The 20,991-nt window shown below is 34.6% G+C and overlaps 1 protein-coding gene across 1 annotated transcript; it reads left to right on the forward strand.

Annotated features, from left to right (window-relative positions):
• Positions 1-149: 149 nt before the first annotated feature.
• On the forward strand, positions 150-20,205 carry LOC132725848 (methylcrotonoyl-CoA carboxylase beta chain, mitochondrial-like; the record flags this gene model as incomplete). The annotated part of the gene is given in 12 exon segments (XM_060711031.1): positions 150-262; positions 1,357-1,470; positions 3,259-3,323; positions 4,857-4,956; positions 9,631-9,726; positions 10,176-10,248; positions 10,898-10,974; positions 13,956-14,022; positions 15,519-15,675; positions 16,338-16,416; positions 17,564-17,649; positions 19,540-20,205. Coding segments are annotated over 12 exon segments (1,145 nt in total), but the record flags the coding sequence as incomplete, so codon positions are not given.
• Between the last annotated feature and the right edge of the window lie 786 nt (positions 20,206-20,991).

Genomic DNA, 20,991 nt, shown 5'->3' on the forward strand with positions numbered 1-20,991 from the left:
TACATTTTTTTTTTTAAAATACTTACAATATATTAAAGGTAATCAACTCAGAACTCTTACAATATATACATGTAAAGGAAATCAACTCAAAATTTACAACATATCATAACAGTTCTATCTATATTGATGATTTGTTTGTTTTTCAACAGTCGACTCAGGAGGAGCCAATCTGCCCCGTCAAGCAGACGTGTTTCCAGATCGGGACCATTTTGGACGTATATTCTACAACCAGGCAAACATGTCGGCATTAAACATACCTCAGGTTATTTATATATACAACTATGTTAATATCAAGAGGCAAGGTGTGAAGTGGCCACATGTCAGAATAACTTTAAAGTGTCAGCGTGGTCACTATTTTGTCAAGTTTGCAACCAATTAGCATGCTCAAACCAAGTTTGAAACAGTGTGACCTCCTGTTCATTGAACACAGGTTCTCCTGTTTTCTCTTGACTGTTTTGCAGAGAAAAATTAAGTTATTATGATTGCAGCATTTTTGTTGCCGTCATCTACGATAAGTTTAGTGTAGCCCATCACTCAAAGAATTTAAGTAGAGCTGTCAATGATTCAGTGCAAGACACCAATATCGAATGACAAATATCTCCGAGTAGGGGCAATATATAGGAATCACTTCTCCATTGTCTGTCCGTCACAAAACTTGTCCAGACTATTTAAGAACAACTGATGCAAATTCAATATTATTATCAACCAAAAAAATACCGACGATACATCAATTTGGTTTCTATCGATGACATTATATACATAATTATATAGCATCTTATACAGAAGTACTCTATGGGTGTCTTGGTCTGCTTTTATACAGTTTATTAGTGCCACATAAAATGTATTTGAAATAGAAATTAGCTTTGAAATTTACAAACATGCCAAGCTAGTAACTTATATAGAATAATTTAGAATTTCAATAGCCAGTTAGAAAATGTACTAGATTTTTGCCCCTTGGGCTGAACAAGTGCTAATTTTGACGTGTGGCATCAAGTCATTAACATGTTTCAAATGATTACCTTGCTACATTTGTTTAAGATATTTACATCTGCAATCTTGACATAGTTGGCCAAGTGCTTAAGATTGCTAACTTCAAACCAATTGCCCCTAAATGCTAAGGGTCCTAGTCCTGTTAGGAGCTTAAAATTCTTTCATGTGGGGAAGCTATCCATCTAGCTCACAGAATGTTTATGTTTCTAGTCAGGTGCCTGTTTGTGACTGAAAAAGTGCACGTAAGGGAACATGAGGTTGTCCGCCACCAGTTTTTGTAACATTTGATATATTAGTCTTGAAATTTTGAATTAAAGATTTTGTAATGTTGGATGATTGCCTTTAAAGTTGTAAACTTTTTTTCAGGTAGCAGTTGTGCTGGGATCATGTACGGCAGGGGGCGCTTATGTGCCGGCAATGGCTGATGAAAGTATTATTGTCAAAAAACAGGGTACTATCTTTCTAGGTGGACCTCCTTTGGTAAGTCATTAAATAGCCAACAATATTTGTTTCACTAGACTTTTTTGTTATCCTTAAAGGTATTTCATTGAGTCATTTTGACATGACAGGACTTGAAATAAGTTTTCCTTTTGATGAAGGGTTAGACCAATAACTTTTGTGCAAAATTTTAAATTATTCGCTTATTCTGTTTATTTTCATCTTCAGATTAATTGTTCTAGATTTCTAATTGTGAAAGATACCCCAAATTTAAATGTGTTGCAACACTTCCCTCAGAATGGGTTAAATTTAAACACAAAAATATGATTTTCAATTTATTTCTGAGTTTATTTCTTAATTACCTTTTGCATAAATTTCTGTTTTAAGTGCCCCAGATGATTTACGTAAGAAATTAATATCTAATGTTTTAAGGCTTTTGACCTGAGTGAAGTTCCTTTAATTTTCTAACCCAACTATCTTGAAACCTAGGCAACCATATGTTCTGGATGTCTTCAGTTTGCAAATTCCATTTTTTAAATCATAAAAATAGGCATTCACATGTCCTGGTTATCTCCAATTTACTGTCTACTTTTGTAGTAAAAGACTAAACAATAATGATTCTTTGATTGCCTGAATTTTCAACACTATGAAGTTGTCGGCCTCTTAACCCAGACATCATATATTTAAACTTAACTGGGTAACATTTATATTGATTAATACATATCATGACAGAGCTCCAGATACTGGGATGAAAATTAAGCATATTTAAACTACACCAGAGTCCACTTCTGAATCCATATCATCAGAGCTCCAGATAATTTTTTTAGCCAAGGGGTTTTTACCCCTTAAAATCTAGAGTGAGGGGTAAAATGCAAATTCTGAAAACGTAAGAGTTAAAATCTGTCAAAAAACGCATTTTGCATTTTTTATAAACAATTTAACCTTATTGTTTTTGTTTGTTTGTTTATTTCCTTTTTTCTTTTGGAAAAGAAACTTTTACAAATAAAATACTGATTCAGTGTGAAACAATACAAAACATGCTCTGTAAAGTCAGACTTCAAGAGTATACTGGAACTCAAGTTTAGGATACACAGCAAAATTATCAGGGCTTCCATTTTCAAAATTTGAAAGTCAAAGACTTCAAAATCTCTGATATTAGAAGTCACATTATATAGGTAAAGTATTTTCATTTTGTTGTGCGTAACTTTGACGCAAAAATTTTGAAAAAAGATGCGTATTTTAGATTTTCTATGCGCATTCCAGTCAAGCTCAAATAAACTTATTTTTGATCATCAAACTCCAATCCTGTCTGAGACTTCAGATTCTTCCCAGTGAGGTAAGCTATCCAGCCAGCTTATGGAATGTCAGTGCATTATCTCTGGCATGGTTGGGCACCTGAACAGATAGCTAGATAGCTTCATCAACAGTGTGGGGCAAGTTGCTTGAAGTCAAGGACCGTAACCACTTGGCCATGGTTGCCCCAATGTCTGTACTAAAATGTATTTGAGATATGAAAGTTTTTATAATTGATAACCAACTGTTTATCTTATAAATCTGATATATATTTTTCTTTTACCATATATGAGCCATGTCACTACAAAACCAACATAATGTGTTTGCGACCAGCATGGATCCAGACCAGCCTGCGCATCCGCGCAGTCTGATCAGGATCCATGCTGTTCGCTTACAGACCCTATAATAAGTAAAGAAACTGATAGCGAACAGCATGGATCCTGATCAGACTGCGCGGATGTGCAGGCTGGTCTGGATCCATGCTGGTCGCAAACCCATAGTGTTGGTTTTGTCGTGACACGGCTCATATACACCTAGGTTAAGGCAGCTACAGGTGAGGAGGTGTCAGCAGAAGATCTAGGAGGAGCTGACCTTCACTGTAGGTAGGTCATTAAGGTCAAAGGTTAAATGTAAGTCAGTGGCCTTGTAGTTAAATGATTAAGGTCAGAGGTCAGATGTGAAATAGAAACTTTGTATATTGTATGTCATTGAGGTTAAAGAAACAAAACATTGATACAGAGCTATTGTAGGTGAATGATAAAGGTCATAAGGTAAATTTAAGATAAAATGTGAAGTTTCATTATTATACCCTACAACATATTGTGGAGGGGCTATACTGGAGTGACTTTGTCGTGTGGGCCTGTCGGGCAGTGTGTTTAAGATAAAACATGAAATTTCATTATAATACCCTACATGCCTACAACATATTATGAAGGGGCTATACTGGAGTCACTTTGTTGTGTGGGTCTGTCTCAAGTGGCATCTCTATCAATTCTTCTGGCGTGGGTTCGATCCCCGGGTGATGCTTTGGTAGTTTAGCGCGGAGGAAGGTAGTCTAGTACTGGTGTAACTCTCCAGGAAAGATGGTTAGGAAACTACCCGCCTATATGACTGAAATACTGTTGGAAAAAGGTGTAAAATGAAACAAACAAACAAACTCTATCAATTCTACACCCCTTGACAGTTTTCATCAATTTGACACAAATGTTCACATTAATTATGTAATGTGCAGAACCCATGTCACCACTGTACTTGCTAAAGGTTGAGGTCACACTTAACTATACAACCTTTGCCCCAATGCATCGATTTCTTTTAACATGGCTTAAATGTTTAACAAATTGACATGCTGCATGATGCAGGACCTATGCCATTCTTGTGCTAGTTCAAAGTGGAACTGTAAGCTGTGGGAGTGTTTGGTGAAGGCCCTTTTTGAAGGTCAAGGTCACTTTTGAAGGTCAAAATCACTTTTGAAGGTCTAGGTCTTTTTTTTTAAGGTCTCATGTCAGATGTCTGATACTTTAGTGCCCGTAACATAAATTCTATACTCCTGAAAGGATATCTTTGATTTTTTTCTCAATTGTTTACCTTAAAAATTAACAATAAATTGACCTTTTTAAAATCCAGTGTCAAAGAGAAGTAGGGTTATTGGTCACTTCTGTGACAGCTCTTTAGTGTAGATAAACTTAGGTAAGTCATTTAGGTCAAAGGATAACTTTCAAATAAGGTCATTTATTATAAGACCTCCTTGTTTTTATTCAGACACTAAACCCTTTAATATGTTGTTAACAGGTACTTTTAGTACTTTTAACTGGAAAACAGATCATGCTGTTGAAACAGTGCCATGTGACATTTAAGCCGCGCCATGACAAAACTAACATAATGGGTTTGCGACCAGCATGGATCCAGTCCAGCCTGTGCATCTGATCAGGATCCATGCTGTTTACTCTCAGTTTCTCACCTTGTAAAAGGGTTGGTAAGCGAACAGCATGGATCCTGACTAGACTGCGCGGATGCGCAGGCTGGTCTGGATCCATGCTGGTCCCAAAGGCACTATGTTGGTTTTGTCGTTACGCGGCACATTTACTGTTGTTTAGTAATCCACATTTACTAATATCTTTACATGTTTCTTTTTTCAGTAAATCTGGTGTGACGGATTATTATGCACAAGATGATGCCCATGCTTTACATCTAGCTAGAAATGTCATCAAAAATATTAATTATAACAAAGAGCCTCAGGTATGTTATTTAGGCTTTAAGCCATTACAATCATTTGTTATCCCCTAGTGGCCTGGGGTTGCCTTTAAGGGTTGAGGCATATAAACTGAAGCCACCGTTTATCACTGCGTTATCGTTAAAGGCGATTAAATGGGTTCTTATTACTGGAGTCTATGCATATTTTAGCTCCAGAAGGTGAGGTGGTTTTGACCCCTGGTGTTGCTTTTAGTTTTTAACACCCCAGGTAAGCCAAATTCATCTTTACTGTTTCTGTGTCAAATGACTTAAATAGTGTTTGTTTGCTGTAAAACCAGGCAAAACAAACAAACAATTTTTAGATTGCATGATTGACTCATCAACATAACCTATTGACCTAAAAGACTTGCTTACCTTTAAATTACTCACTTAAATAACTCACCTACACATCATGCTCACCTATAAGACATACTCACTTATAAGACATACTCACTTATAAGACATGCTCACCTATAAAACATACTCACCTATAAGACATACTCACCTATAAAACATACTCACCTATAAAACATACTCACCTATAAGACATACTCACCTATAAGATGTGCTCACCTATAAAACATACTCACCTATAAGACATACTCACCTATAAGACATACTCACCTATAAAACATACTCACCTATAAGACATACTCACCTATAAGACATGCTCACCTGTAAAACATACTCACCTATAAAACATACTCGCCTATAAGACATACTCACCTATAAGACATACTCACCTACAAGACATACTCACCTATAAGACATACTCACCTGTAAGACATACTCACCTATAAGACATGCTCACCTATAAGACATACTCACCTATAAGTCATACTCACCTATAAGACATACTCACCTACAAGACATACTCACCTATAAGTCATACTCACCTATAAGACATACTCACCTACAAGACATACTCACCTATAAGACATACTCACCTGTAAAACATACTCACCTATAAGACATGCTCACCTATAAGACATACTCACCTGTAAAACATACTCACCTATAAGACATACTCACCTATAAGACATACTCACCTATAAGACATACTCACCTATAAGACATGCTCACCTGTAAGACATTCTCACCTATAAAACATACTCACCTATAAGACATACTCACCTACAAGACATACTCACCTATAAGACATACTCACCTATAAGACATACTCACCTTTAAGACATTCTCACCTATAAAACATACTCACCTATAAAACATACTCACCTATAAAACATACTCACCTATAAAACATACTCACCTATAAGACATACTCACCTATAAGACATACTCACCTATAATACATACTCACCTATAAGACATACTCACTTATAAGACATACTTACCTATAAAACATACTCACCTATAAGACATACTCACCCATAAGCCATACTCACCTATAAGACATGCTCACCTATAAGCCATACTCACCTATAAGACATACTCACCTATAAGACATGCTCACCTATAAAACATACTCACCTATAAAACATACTCACTTATAAGACATACTCACCTATAAGACATGCTCACCTATAAGACATACTCACCTATAAGACGTGCTCACCTATAAAACATACTCACCTATAAGACATACTCACCTATAAGACGTGCTCACCTATAAAACATACTCACCTATAAGACATACTCACCTATAAGACATACTCACCTATAAGACATGCTCACCTGTAAGACATTCTCACCTATAAAACATACTCACCTATAAGACATACTCACCTACAAGACATACTCACCTATAAGACATTCTCACCTATAAGACATGCTCACCTGTAAGACATACTCACCTATAAAACATACTCACCTATAAGACATACTCACCTATAAGCCATACTCACCTATAAGACATACTCACCTATAAGACATGCTCACCTATAAAACATACTCACCTATAAAACATACTCACTTATAAGACATACTCACCTATAAGACATGCTCACCTATAAGACATACTCACCTATAAGACATACTCACTTATAAGACATACTCACCTATAAGACATACTCACCTATAAAACATACTCACCTATAAAACATACTCACTTATAAGACATACTCACCTATAAGACATACTCACCTATAAGACATACTCACCTATAAGACATGCTCACCTATAAAACATACTCACCTATAAAACATACTCACCTATAAGACATGCTCACCTATAAAACATACTCACCTATAAAACATACTCACTTATAAGACATACTCACCTATAAGACATACTCGCCTATAAGACATACTCACCTATAAGACATGCTCACCTATAAGACATGCTCACCTATAAGACATACTCACCTATAAGACATACTCACCTATAAGACATACTCACCTATAAGACATGCTCACCTATAAGACATACTCACCTATAAAACATACTTGTCTATAAGGCATGCTCCCCTATAAGACATGCTCACCTATAAGACATACTCACCTATAAGACATACTCACCTATAAGACATGCTCACCTATAAGACATACTCACCTATAAAACATACTTGTCTATAAGGCATGCTCCCCTATAAGACATGCTCACCTATAAGACATGCTCCCCTATAAAACATACTCACCTACAAGACATACTCACCTATAAGACATTCTCACCTATAAGACATGCTCACCTATAAGACATACTCACCTATAAAACATACTCACCTATAAGACATACTCACCTATAAGCCATACTCACCTATAAGACATACTCACCTATAAGACATGCTCACCTATAAAACATACTCACCTATAAAACATACTCACTTATAAGACATACTCACCTATAAGACATGCTCACCTATAAGACATGCTCACCTATAAGACATACTCACCTATAAGACATACTCACCTATAAGACATACTCACCTATAAGACATGCTCACCTATAAGACATACTCACCTATAAAACATACTTGTCTATAAGGCATGCTCCCCTATAAGACATGCTCACCTATAAGACATACTCACCTATAAGACATACTCACCTATAAGACATGCTCACCTATAAGACATACTCACCTATAAAACATACTTGTCTATAAGGCATGCTCCCTATAAGACATGCTCACCTATAAGACATGCTCCCTATAAAACATACTCACCTACAAGACATACTCACCTATAAGACATTCTCACCTATAAGACATGCTCACCTATAAGACATACTCACCTATAAAACATACTCACCTATAAGACATACTCACCTATAAGCCATACTCACCTATAAGACATACTCACCTATAAGACATGCTCACCTATAAAACATACTCACCTATAAAACATACTCACTTATAAGACATACTCACCTATAAGACATACTCACTTATAAGACATACTCACCTGTAAGACATACTCAACTATAAGACATGCTCACCTATAAGACATGCTCACCTATAAAACATACTCACCTATAAAACATACTCACTTATAAGACATACTCACCTATAAGACATACTCACTTATAAGACATACTCACCTGTAAGACATACTCAACTATAAGACATGCTCACCTATAAGACATACTCACCTATAAGACATACTCACCTATAAGACATACTCACCTATAAAACATACTCCCCTATAAGACATTCTCACCTATTAAACATACTCCCCTATAAGACATACTCACCTATTAGACATACTCACCTATAAGACATACTCACCTATAAGACATACTCACCTATAAGACATACTCACCTATAAGACATACTCACCTATAAGACATGCTCACCTATAAGACATGCTCACCTATAAGACATACTCACCTATAAGACATACTCACCTATAAGACATACTCACCTATAAGACATACTCACCTATAAGACATACTCACCTATAAGACATACTCACCTATAAGACATACTCACCTATAAGACATACTCACCTATAAGACATACTCACCTATAAGACATGCTCACCTATAAGACATGCTCACCTATAAAACATACTCACCTATAAAACATACTCACCTATAAGACATACTCACCTATAAGACATACTCACCTATAAGACATACTCACCTATAAGACATACTCACCTATAAGACATACTCACCTATAAGACATGCTCACCTATAAGACATACTCACCTATAAAACATACTTGTCTATAAGGCATGCTCCCCTATAAGACATGCTCACCTATAATAAATGCTCGCCTATAAAACATACTTACCTATAAGACATGCTTACCTTTAAGACATACTCACATATAAAACATACTTGCTTATAAGGTATACTTGTCTATAAGACATACTCACCTTTAAGACATACTAACCTTGGGCGTCCGTGGCCAAGTGGTTTAGGTCGTTGACTTCAAACCACTTGCCCCTCATGCAGTGGGTTTGAATCCTGACAGGGACTATGAATCTTTTATGTGAGAAAGCTATCCAGCTAGCTTACTGAACGTCTGTGGTTCTACCCGGGTGCCTGTAGTGTCTGAAATAATCACTTTGAATCCCACCAAGGACATGGATTCTTTAAGTGAGGGAGCTGTCCTTTCATGCCTGAAATTACACACAAAAGTTCACTCGAGGTCTTCCTTCATCAGTAAAGCTGGAAAGTTCCCATATGATCTATACCGTGTTGGTGCAATGTTAAACCCTACCAAAGATGAAAGTACATACTTGTATGGCAGAACAAACAGTTAATGACTATTTTCAGGTAACCATTATTTCACCAGAAGAGCCACTTTATTCGGCAGATGAGCTGTATGGCATTGTTGGGGGAAATTTAAAAAAAACATTTGATATCCGTGAAGTAAGTACAGTTCCTTTTACAGTTTATATGCGTTGTTCTATGAAAGGATTAGAAAATAGTGTACATTGATTTACATGATAACAATAATATGTCATTACTTGAAGCTTAACTACTAGTAATCAAAGAAATGGAAGAGTTATTGAACTTCTACAGACATTGACATCCCACTTAAGTTAATTTTTTTGGTGCACGTTGGAATCTCCAATACTACTGAAGGGAATGAATTGAACTTTTTACACTTATTTAAGAGCATTATAGATGGTTTCTTTAATTTCAAGGCCTATAAGTCTTACATAGATTTTGACAGAATTATGGTCTTTTTTGAAAATTTATACATTATCGCAAATATTTCCGCACACAAAAAGTCTGTTTGTTTTATTTAATTCATAAACTTTTAATGACATAAAAATATTAACTTATACAGTATTTGTTTGTTATATATTTTTTAGGTTATAGCTCGGATAGTTGATTGCAGTAGGTTTGATGAGTTTAAAGCTTTATACGGGGAAACACTAGTCACTGGTAAGCATTCAACTCATTTATCGCAGGGTCACAATTTTCTTGCATTGGATTCAATTGAAAAAAATGTTTGCCAAGTATTGTTAAGTATTATAAATGTATAAATTATACCATTGTGCCCCCCAACACCCCCACCACCAAAAAAGGAAATAAATGAATAAAAAGTAAAAAATTTAAAAATTCACATATCAAATGAGTGTTTGTTTATAGGTGTTAATGCTGAATTTGTTTTTGTCATATCTTGGCTAACTGTCCACCTTATACCGGACTTTTCTGGATAACCACACTGTAGTTTTTCTCGAGCAGTGTTCAACTTCTTACATCACATGATATTTTAATCAGCATAAGTAAGAGACAAATGTCCAATTAGTTTAGACTTGTTATCTTAGATTAATTGTCACAAGGAAATTTCACCTCGCCCGTGGATCTAGCCATTAATTGTCCCCTTGATAACTTACCCAATGCTCTCCCTGTTGAGCTAATTGGGCGGAGTCTATGGCACATCAGGTTATTGGTATATAATAAATCCAGGGGAAAAGACAAATTAACAGTTATTATAGTAAAAATTTAATTACAGACATGAAATAAGCATGACTTGTATCATTGGAATTTTACAAAATTAGAGTGTATATATGTCTGTTTTATTTTTCAGGATTTGCAAGGTTATGGGGTTATCCCGTTGGCATTATAGGTAACAATGGTGTGCTCTTCTCAGATTCGGCACTGAAGGTATATAAGCTTGCAATTTTTCTTTCCAATTTTTTTAGCTCACCTGTCAGAAAGAGACATGGTGAGCTTTTGTGATCCCTATTCATCCCTCATCTGTAAACTTTTACTTTAAACGACATCTCCTTATAAACTGCAAAGCCAATTTCATCCAAACTTTACAGGCATGTTACTTTGGTGGTCACCTTTGACCCCCGGGTCATTGTTTTCCTAATATATATACAGTAAAAACTTCAAAAATCTTTTTTTTTAAAAAACCAAAGAGCTAGAGCTTATATATTTAGCATGAAACATTTTTTAATGAGTGTCTACCAAGTTTGTTTTAATAAAAGCCTTGGGGTCAAAATTTGCTCTATCCCAGAGTTTATATACACAGGTGAGCGATTTCAGGGCCTTTATGGCCCTCTTGATATGACAGTTTATTTACTGATGTGTTTCATTTAGTGAAGGCCCTTCTCATGATATCCTCGAAGAATTGATTGATATTTTCATGATTTTGTATAATACAACAGTTTCTGCTGGTGTGAAGCACCGATACATTAGACCCTGGTATTTAAAGGTTTCGAAGGCATGACTGGCAAGACCACACACCACTTTAGTCCATGAACAGGCTCAGTCAAATCAAGCCTGAATTATTTTCAATTTTGCTATTTTGCGTTTTCTTTGCAGGTTTTGTTTTTCCTAATTTTTCTATGTACATTTATTGCAGTTGTAAAAAGATGCCTCTCCCTTCATCTCAGTGTTATGTTATTTTTATTTGTTGGGTTTAAGGTTATAACTATTTATTATGCCCCCGCCATGTAATGGCCGGGGCATATAGTGTTACCCTGTTCCGTCCTTCCGTCATTCCGTCCTTCCGTCCTTCCGTCATTCTGTCATTCCGTCATCATCAGTTTCCGTTCATTATCTAAGTAACGGTTGCACACATTCAACTCAAATTTGACATATGGATATGTCATGAGAAAATACAGGTCAAGTTCGAATTTGGTCATGGTTCGATGATTTTTGGCAGAGTTATGCCCCTTTTACTTTAAAATAATATGAAATTTTCAGTTTCCGTTCATTATCTCCCCAACGATACAACACATTCAACTCAAACATGACATATGGATATGTCATGAGAAAATATAGGTCAAGTTCGAATTTGGTCATGGTTCGATGATTTTTGGCAGAGTTATGCCCCTTTTACTTTGAAAATAATATGAAATTTTCAGTTTCCGTTCATTATCTCCCCAAAGGTACAACACATTCAACTCAAAATTTGATATATGGATATGTCTTGAGAAAATACAGGTCAAGTTCGAATGTGGTCATGGTTCGATGATTTTTGGCAGAGTTATGCCCCTTTCACTTTGAAAATAATATGAAATTTTCAGTTTCCATTCATTATCTCCCCAACGGTACAACACATTCAACTCAAACTTGACATATGGATACATCAAAGGAATGCGCAGGTCAAGTTCAAATTTGGTCGTGGTTCAATGATTTTTGGCAGAGTTATGCCCCTTTCACTTTGAAAATAATATGAAATTTTCAGTTTCTATTTATTATCTCCCCAACAGTACAACACATTCAACTCAAATTAAACATATGGATACGTTTTTGGAATGCCCAGGCCAAGTTCGAATATGGTCATGGTTCAATGATTTTTGGCAGAGTAATGCCCCCTTTACTTTGAAAATAATATGAAATTTACAGTTTCTGTTCATTATCTACCCAACAGTGTTACATATTCAACTCAAATTTGACATATGGATATGTCAAAGGAATGGGTAGGTCAAGTTGGAATTTGGTCATGGTTCGATGATTTTTTGGCAGAGTTATGTCCCTTTCACTTTGAAAATAATATAGATACATCTTAGGAATAAGCAGTTTAAGTTTGAATTTGGTCGTGGACAAACTTATCTTTCTTGAATGTTGGAAAAATTTTGAACTTTCAGTTTCAGCACTCATACTTTTGTGGAAAGTTTGAATTTGGTCGTGGTTCAATGATTTTGGACAAACTTATCTTTCTTGAATGTTGGAAAAATTTTGAACTTTCAGTTTCAGCACTCATACTTTTGTGGAAATGTATGTAGCCATTATTTTGGCTACAAATATGAAATATGCTATTTTCAAAAGGTTAAGACTAAATAATTTCAGTGCTTTGAACATTGTATGAAAATGGTTTGTGTTAACATTGAAAAGTTTTAAGGGCTTTGAACTGCAAATGAAAAAAATAATTTGTGCAAACAAATTTGGAACTAAATATTATAACATCTGAAATTTTGGCTGCATGCGGGGGCATCCGTGGCATGATGACACATTTCTAGTCTGTAATGATTTAAAGCAACCTTCAGCTTTTCTAAAGGTTAAATATTTATTTTTATCTTATTTTTTTATTCATCATTTACTTTAATTGTCAAATCAAAAGAATTAAGAAAATGAAATTTGCCGTCAATTTATAACATAAACAATAAGAAAACCCATCCATACCATATCTATACCAGCCTGCTCTCTATATGTAATTAAATTACCGCCTCCATGGTCGAGGGTTTAGAGTCGATGACTTCTAATCCAGTTACCTCTCTGGCGTGGGTTTGATCCCCGGGAGATGCTTTGGTAGTTTAGTGCGGAGGAAGGTAGTCTAGTACTGGTGTAACTCTCCAGGAATGATGGTTAGGAAACTGCCCGCCTATATGACTGAAATACTGTTGGGAAAAGCCGTAAAATGAAACAAACAAACAAAAACCATATGTAAATTAGTTGAGCGGACAATTCATTTTCCAGTTTTCTATTTTTAGAAATGAAAGTCATTGATGCATTATGAATAGTTCTTGGGAAATTTTGTTGAAGAAGGCTTAACAGTAATATGATGCACTTTTACAAAATGAAACTACTAAAATACTAAGTTTGAATTGTTCTTTTAACAAAAATATAAAAGCTCAAGGTTTCTTTAAGAGGTATTGTGGAAAAAAGAAATAATTTTCTTGTTTACATTTCAGGGAACGCACTTCATAGAGTTGTGTTGTAAAAGAAATATTCCTTTGATATTTCTACAGAATATTACGGGTAAGTTAAGGAGATTGTCTGTGACAAAATTGTCACAAATAAAAGGTTTTAATCACTAGTTAAATAATAGATGACTGTAAGGCCATGCTCTTGACCAGTCTGTGTGCTTGACAATAAGGAAAAGGGGTATAACTCTGTAAAACTACCCGCCTATATGACTGAAATACTGTTGGGGAAAAGGCGTAAAATGAAACAAACAAACAAACAAAAGCCTGTACTTGGAAAAGTCAAGCTGTAAAGGGCATTCTTAGGGGCAGAATGATTTTGATCATTGATCTTTAGTTCAGCTTTCTAAAATATTAGGGACAGATATTGTACTCACCCAAGTGTCGGGGGTCTGTCTTTGGTTAAGTTTTGGTTGCAGGATTTATGATCTTTTGAAGATTTTTGTCTTAATCTTTTGTTTGTTTTTCCAGGTTTTATGGATTTTTAGCTCACCTGTGACAAAGTGAGCTTTTGTGATCGCTTTTCGTCCAATGGCGGGCCATAAACTTTTACTTTAAACAACATTTCCTCATAAACCACTAAGCCAATTTCATTCAAATTTCACAGGAATGTTCCTTTTGTGGTCACCTTTAAAAATTGTTCAAAGAATTAATAATTCCATGCAGAACTCTGGTTGCCATGGCTATCGTAAGAAAAAAACTAAAATTATCTTCTTTTAAAAAACTGAAAGAGTTAGAGCTTAGATTTTTGGTATGAAACATCTTCAAGTTTGTTCAAATAAAAGCCCTGGGGTCAAAAGTGGCCCCACCCCCGGGGGGTCATTGGTTTTCCTTGTATGTATAAAGTTAAAACTTAGAAAATCTTTTTTTACAAAAATTCAAGTAGCTACAGCTTAGATATTGAGCATGAAACATCTTCTAGTGAGTATCTTTCAAGTTTGTTCAAATAAAAAGCCCTGTGGTCAAAATTGGCCACATCCCAGAGTGTCATTGAATTTCCTTATATGTATATAGTAAAAACTTAAAAAGTCTTCTTTTAAAAAACCAAAATAGCAAGAGCTTAGATATTAAGCATGAAACCTCTTCTAGTGGGTGTCTACCAAGTCTGTTCAAATAAAAGCCCTGGGGTCGAAATTTTCCCCTTCCAGGGGGTCATTGATTTTCCTTATATATGTATGTTAAAAATGTAAAATGTCTTCTTTAAAAATACACAAAGAGCTAGAGTTTAGATACTAAGCATGAAACATCTTCTAGTGAGTGTCTACCAAGTTAGTTCAAATATAAGCCCTGAGGTTTAAATTGGCTCGGTGTGGGGGGGGGGGGGTAATTGTTTTTTCCCAGTATGTGTACAGTTAAAACATAAAAAATCTTCTTTTAAAACCTCTAAATAGCTAAAGCTAGCGGATGTTTATCAAATTTGTTCAAATAAATGCCCTTGGGTTAAAATTGGCCTCGCCTCGGGGGGCCTTTATACAGGTGAGCGATTTCAGGGCCATTGTGGCCCTCTTGTATGGATTTTTTAACTGTTTTCTCTTGTTTGATTGGTTACAGGTTTTATGGTGGGCAAAGATGCTGAAGCAGGTGGTATAGCCAAACATGGAGCTAAAATGGTCACCGCTGTTGCGTGTGCCAAAGTTCCAAAATTTACTGTGATAATTGGAGGGTCATATGGGGCAGGCAACTATGGAATGTGTGGACGTTCATACAGGTAAAGTCAGGCCCCGTTCACACAAAAAAAGATCAGGATCAGATGATCCTGATTTTATTTTCATTGTTTTCTGATTGTATTATGCTAGAATTTAATGGTACATATTTGCAAAATAAATAATTGCTTATTTGCAAAAAAACCAACCTTTGGGATAAAATCAACAAATATCAAAACAAGACAAAAATAATCAGATCAAAATGAGGATCAAGATCAAAATTTGGATCAACTGAAAAATGCCCATATCTTGTAAAAATAACAAATAAATTTATTCTAATGTTTCAGAAACATGATATTTCAAGTCCAGTTTTATCAAGTTAATACTAAATATTTAATCTATGAGGATAAATAATAGAGAATGTTTTGGTTTTTAAAATTTGATCCTGATCTTGATCCTGATGCTGAAATGTTTGTGAACACGTGGCCAGAGTCTTATTTACAAGGAATATACTAGACAAACCTGTATTACATTACAGTCAGCCTATAGTGCATTTCATATTGCTTTTTGCTGGTTTAAATGACAGTTGTAAGAATAGACCTTTTCCCTAGGGTAGCAATGACATAGTTAAACCCAGGGTGTGTCAAAGTAAGTATATAGAGCAATTCCTTTTGCATAGGATTATTGTTGTTAAACATTAAAAAAAATATTTGTAACTTTTTCACAGGGGTGAAATGATACAGTTAAACCCATATTGTGTTAAAAAGGACCCAGATTATGTGAAAAATGGGTTATTTTTCAATGAAGTAAACCCAATATTGCAATAAATTTGGAAAAAAAAATTAGTTTTCCAGACAATGCAATTCCCCAAATTTGGTATTGTGAAAAAAAAAGAAAAATTTAGAAAATTTTATTTTGAAAAAAATTTTTGTTTTTAAAATAAAAATTTAAAAATTTTTTTAAGAAAAATTACTGTTTAAATTTTCAGCCCGAATTTTAAACTGGGGGCCAAATGCTAAACGGTCAGGGGGGAGAGCAAGCAGTTTAATATTAAATAAATCGGACATCGTGGGGGAAACTGAAAAATTTTTTTTTATTTATACTTTATTGGGGATTACAGTGAGAGGGTTTAAAAGGGGGAAAATTTAAAATTGCGTATAAAGTATTCATACAATTTTTTAAATCTGATAATAAAGAATACATGAATTTTTCAAAATTATTTATTTAGGAAAGTAAAGCTATGATTTTCAATTGTGTTTTTATTAAAAAGTTCAGACATTTATTGTCCATATTATAATTACAAGAAGTTATACCATTACATAAAAAACTTTCTTTCACAGCTGTGGGTTTGAATATCACATGCCTTAAATAATGCACAGAAGGGTCCCTGGGATCTTCCTCCACCAGTAAAAGTTGCCATATGACCACTGCCATATAAGTTCACGCACAGAGGGGCACTTGAGGTCTTTTTCCCAAACTAGATATGGCGTGTTGGAAGGACATAAACCCCCCCCCCCCCCCCCCCCAAAAAAAAGAAAAACACGGCAAAAAAACGACAATCAAAACAACAACCTGCCCCCCCTAACACCCACACACAAAACAACAACAAAAGAACACCAAACAAACAGAATTAACAAACAAACAAAACAACAACCTCCCCCCCCAAAAAAAAAAAACAACAACAACAACAAAAAGACAAACAAACAAAACAACAACCTGGCCCCCCTAACACCCACACACAAAACAACAACAAAGAACATCAAACAAACAAAAACAACAAACAAACAAAACAACAACCTGCCCCCCTAACACCCACAAACAACAACAAAAAAAACAAAAAACAACAAACAAACAAAACAACAACCTGTCCTCCCCCACACACAAAACAACAAACAAACATAAGAAACAAAAAACAACAAACAAACATAACAACAACAATTTTGTTTTTTTCAGTGGACTGAGGAGGAAGAGAAAGCTTTGAAAGATCCTGTGATAAAAAAATATGAGATTGAAGGAAGTCCGTATTTCTCAAGTGCCAGGTAAAAAAACAAGTTGTTTTTATCACAAACCCATGCTGCTAATGCGACTCCTCAAAAATGGTATTGCAAGGCTGTGCATATATTTTGACTTGATGTCATTTGCGTTATACAAACATAGTGTAAAGACGTGCTAAATGTTAACCTTATACTATAGGGGCGTCATTGAAAAATGAATCTTTTTCACTTTAAACTCTATTTTGGGTGTGTGATAAATAGAATATTAAATTCCTGTAAGGTCATTACTGAATTTATTGAACTTGTTAAATAAAGTAATAGATCTGTCTGCTTGAGAGGGTTGCATAAGAAATTTTTTCATTAGTTCAAATAAATTCATATTTAACAAACCTTCAAAATTTTATTTTTTTTATTTTAAAAATCCTAGATTTTTATTAAACTTATAAATGGTGAAAAAAAAGAACCAAACAAACAAATTTCTAGCACCTTGTCTGCTATTCTTTATCATCCTGAAAAATACACTTAATATGAGCTGCGTCACGACAAAACCAACATAGTGCGTTTGTGACCAGCATGGATCCAAACCAGCCTGCGCATCCGCGAAGTCTGATCAGGATCCATGCTGTTCGCTTACAAGCCCTATTACAAGTAGAGAAACTGATAACAAACAGCATGGATCCTGATCAGACTGCGCGGATGCGTGGATCCTTGCTGGTGGCAAACCCACTATGTTGGTTTTGTCGTGGCGTGGCTCATATTTATTTCACAATTTGTAGAATGTAACCAATAAATTTCCAGCGTACACAGCATGTTTTTATGACCAAGGAATCGCAACGAGTGTCCAAGTATCTTTTAATAAAATGATACACAAGTAATTGGAAGAGAAAAGTATCAATTTTTTTTTTGTCGTAAATATAAAAATTTTGCACAGATACAAACAGATACTAAAAGGAGGCTATGCAAACAGTAGGAAACAGTATATTTCCTTTGATGCTATTCATTCAATGCTGTTATATTGCAACTTTTTCTCTTACATGGCTAAACTAACAAAACACAGAACAAATGAGTAGCCACTTTAATACCAAGACATTGAGCATGTTCATTCAAACTTTGTCTAGTCCATAACTTTGCCATTTATTTAGACATAGATTTTTAAAATAATTTTGCATAAATGTGTAGCAATATTCAGCAATAAGTCATGTGCAACACCTGCCTCTAAAGCTCAAAGGTCAAGGTCTCAATCAGATTCCAAGGGTCACATCGATATAACCAAAAAAAAAAAGTAAGCATAATATCACTTTAAAAGACAAATTTCTGCCTGTTTTAGTGGATTATACTACAATATTATAGTTATGTCTGAAAGTCTATTGTGGCATCGTCCATTGAAAATATGATCTATTCCCTTTAAATAAATGTTAAATCAATACTAACATGAAATATCAATGAATAACTTTTTGTTATGAACAAAATTATATAATGCTGCTAATAAATTTTAAAGTAGGATTTAACTTTTAAGCAATGTTTTTTTATGAATAAACCATATACATGTACACATAAATTATGGTTCTTTCATACAGGTATTTTGAAAAAAAGTCTTTTTACAAAATTCAAAATATAACTTTGTAAACTACAGTCAGCAGAAAAATAACTTTTAAATTTTAACCAAAAAATAAAAAAATCAATGATTTTGTCTGTTTTACCTACTGTATAAGTGGATATTTCTGCGTTTCGAAAAGTTAGTGAATATAAAATTCCAGACATTTCATTGGAGGAAATATTAGCAAATTGTGCAAGGGTACAATTTAGTGACATGTTCGTTAATACTTATATTATAGGAAATTTTAGCGATGTCTTCAATTAGTGTAAATCACCAGTATTTCCACGTCACTAACTTAACCATTTATACAGCAGTATATGGAACATGTTTATTTTCAGGTTATGGGATGATGGAGTAATAGATCCAGCGGACACGAGGAATATTCTTGGACTTTCATTAAGTGCTTCTCTTAACGCACCCAGGCAAAATACAACATTTGGTGTTTTCCGGATGTGAAGAGCGTGTAGTTATTGTCATGCACGGGTTTTTTTGTATGTTACTGCAGTTATAACAGTAATGAGATTAAGTTAGGACCACAAAATAATGTCCGTTATCTTTTTTTGTTGCGGGCATTTTATTTCATTTATTTTTTTTTTTGTGGGAGAACAACAACAGCAGCAGAAGAAATCGGACTAACTGACTTTACATGTAAACTGTTAATGACTTCATCAATGTGGTTTCTGATAATTACTACAGAGTACTTCATGTTGACTTTCTTTCTAGCTAGAATATTTTACATCTGGAAAAATTAATCAAAAAAATGTGGCATTTGTACAGTATTTAGACTGTAAAATTAAAAAGAAAAATTATTCTAATGAGGTATTCTACAAGCTGATGCTTTTAGTTACAGTCGATACAGTACTTAAGTGTATACAGTACTAACCACAGGGGTACGGCTCATTGAATGTTCACAAAATATGTGTAGGCAGACAACATTTATCCAAAGTCAGACATGAATTCTTAGTTCATCCCCATTAGTCAATATGTGTATACATATATATATACATATATATATATATATATATATATATATATAATATATATATATATATATATAGACAAGGGTAACAACTCCCATTACACAATATACATGTATACATATATTTATTGACAAGAGAAGCAACTCCCATAAGAAGATGTCTATAGTATACCGAATCAGAGTTTCCGCCTCACAGGGTTTTTTTTTTGTAGTCTTAACAACAGTATTCTTTTGTAACGGTAGAATTACGATAGATTGTTTTTTGTTTTAATTTTAACCATGTTAAATATCGTAGATTAGTCCATCTTTTTTGACATTAATCATTTTTAAGGACATTTTTAAAACATATAGTGACTGCATAGTGAACAGTGTAAACAATAATCAGCAGGCACTGACAATGTGATGGCTAAACTTTGGTCTGCACTGGTGGTAGAATCAGTTACAGACAGCAGACAAAGAATTAAAGTATGTGTTTCAGCCTCCCAGATGTAAACTGGGGTTTTTCTTTATAAAACTTTTCATAATGTATTTAAAGGGCTTTTATAATACTGCAGGTTTGTAACGTCGCTTTTCATTGGATAATCATGACGTTTATATAGTTTTACATACACATCTGCTGTCGATTTATGAAGAAGTCTTACTTTTTTCACACATAAAATGATGAGTGCTTTATTATAAATTTGTAGTAAAGATTGTTAAGGTTATATGGCCATGGAGAAACAGCTATTTGCAATATAAACCTCGACTAGCGGCTCAGGTTATATTCACAAATAGCCATTTATATAGGGCCATATAACCTGCCAACAATCTT

Source organism: Ruditapes philippinarum, unplaced genomic scaffold (genome assembly GCF_026571515.1).
Source record: "Ruditapes philippinarum isolate M1 unplaced genomic scaffold, ASM2657151v2 ctg6928_1_1_1_1, whole genome shotgun sequence".
In the NCBI taxonomy this organism is placed as follows: Eukaryota; Metazoa; Mollusca; class Bivalvia; order Venerida; family Veneridae; genus Ruditapes; species Ruditapes philippinarum.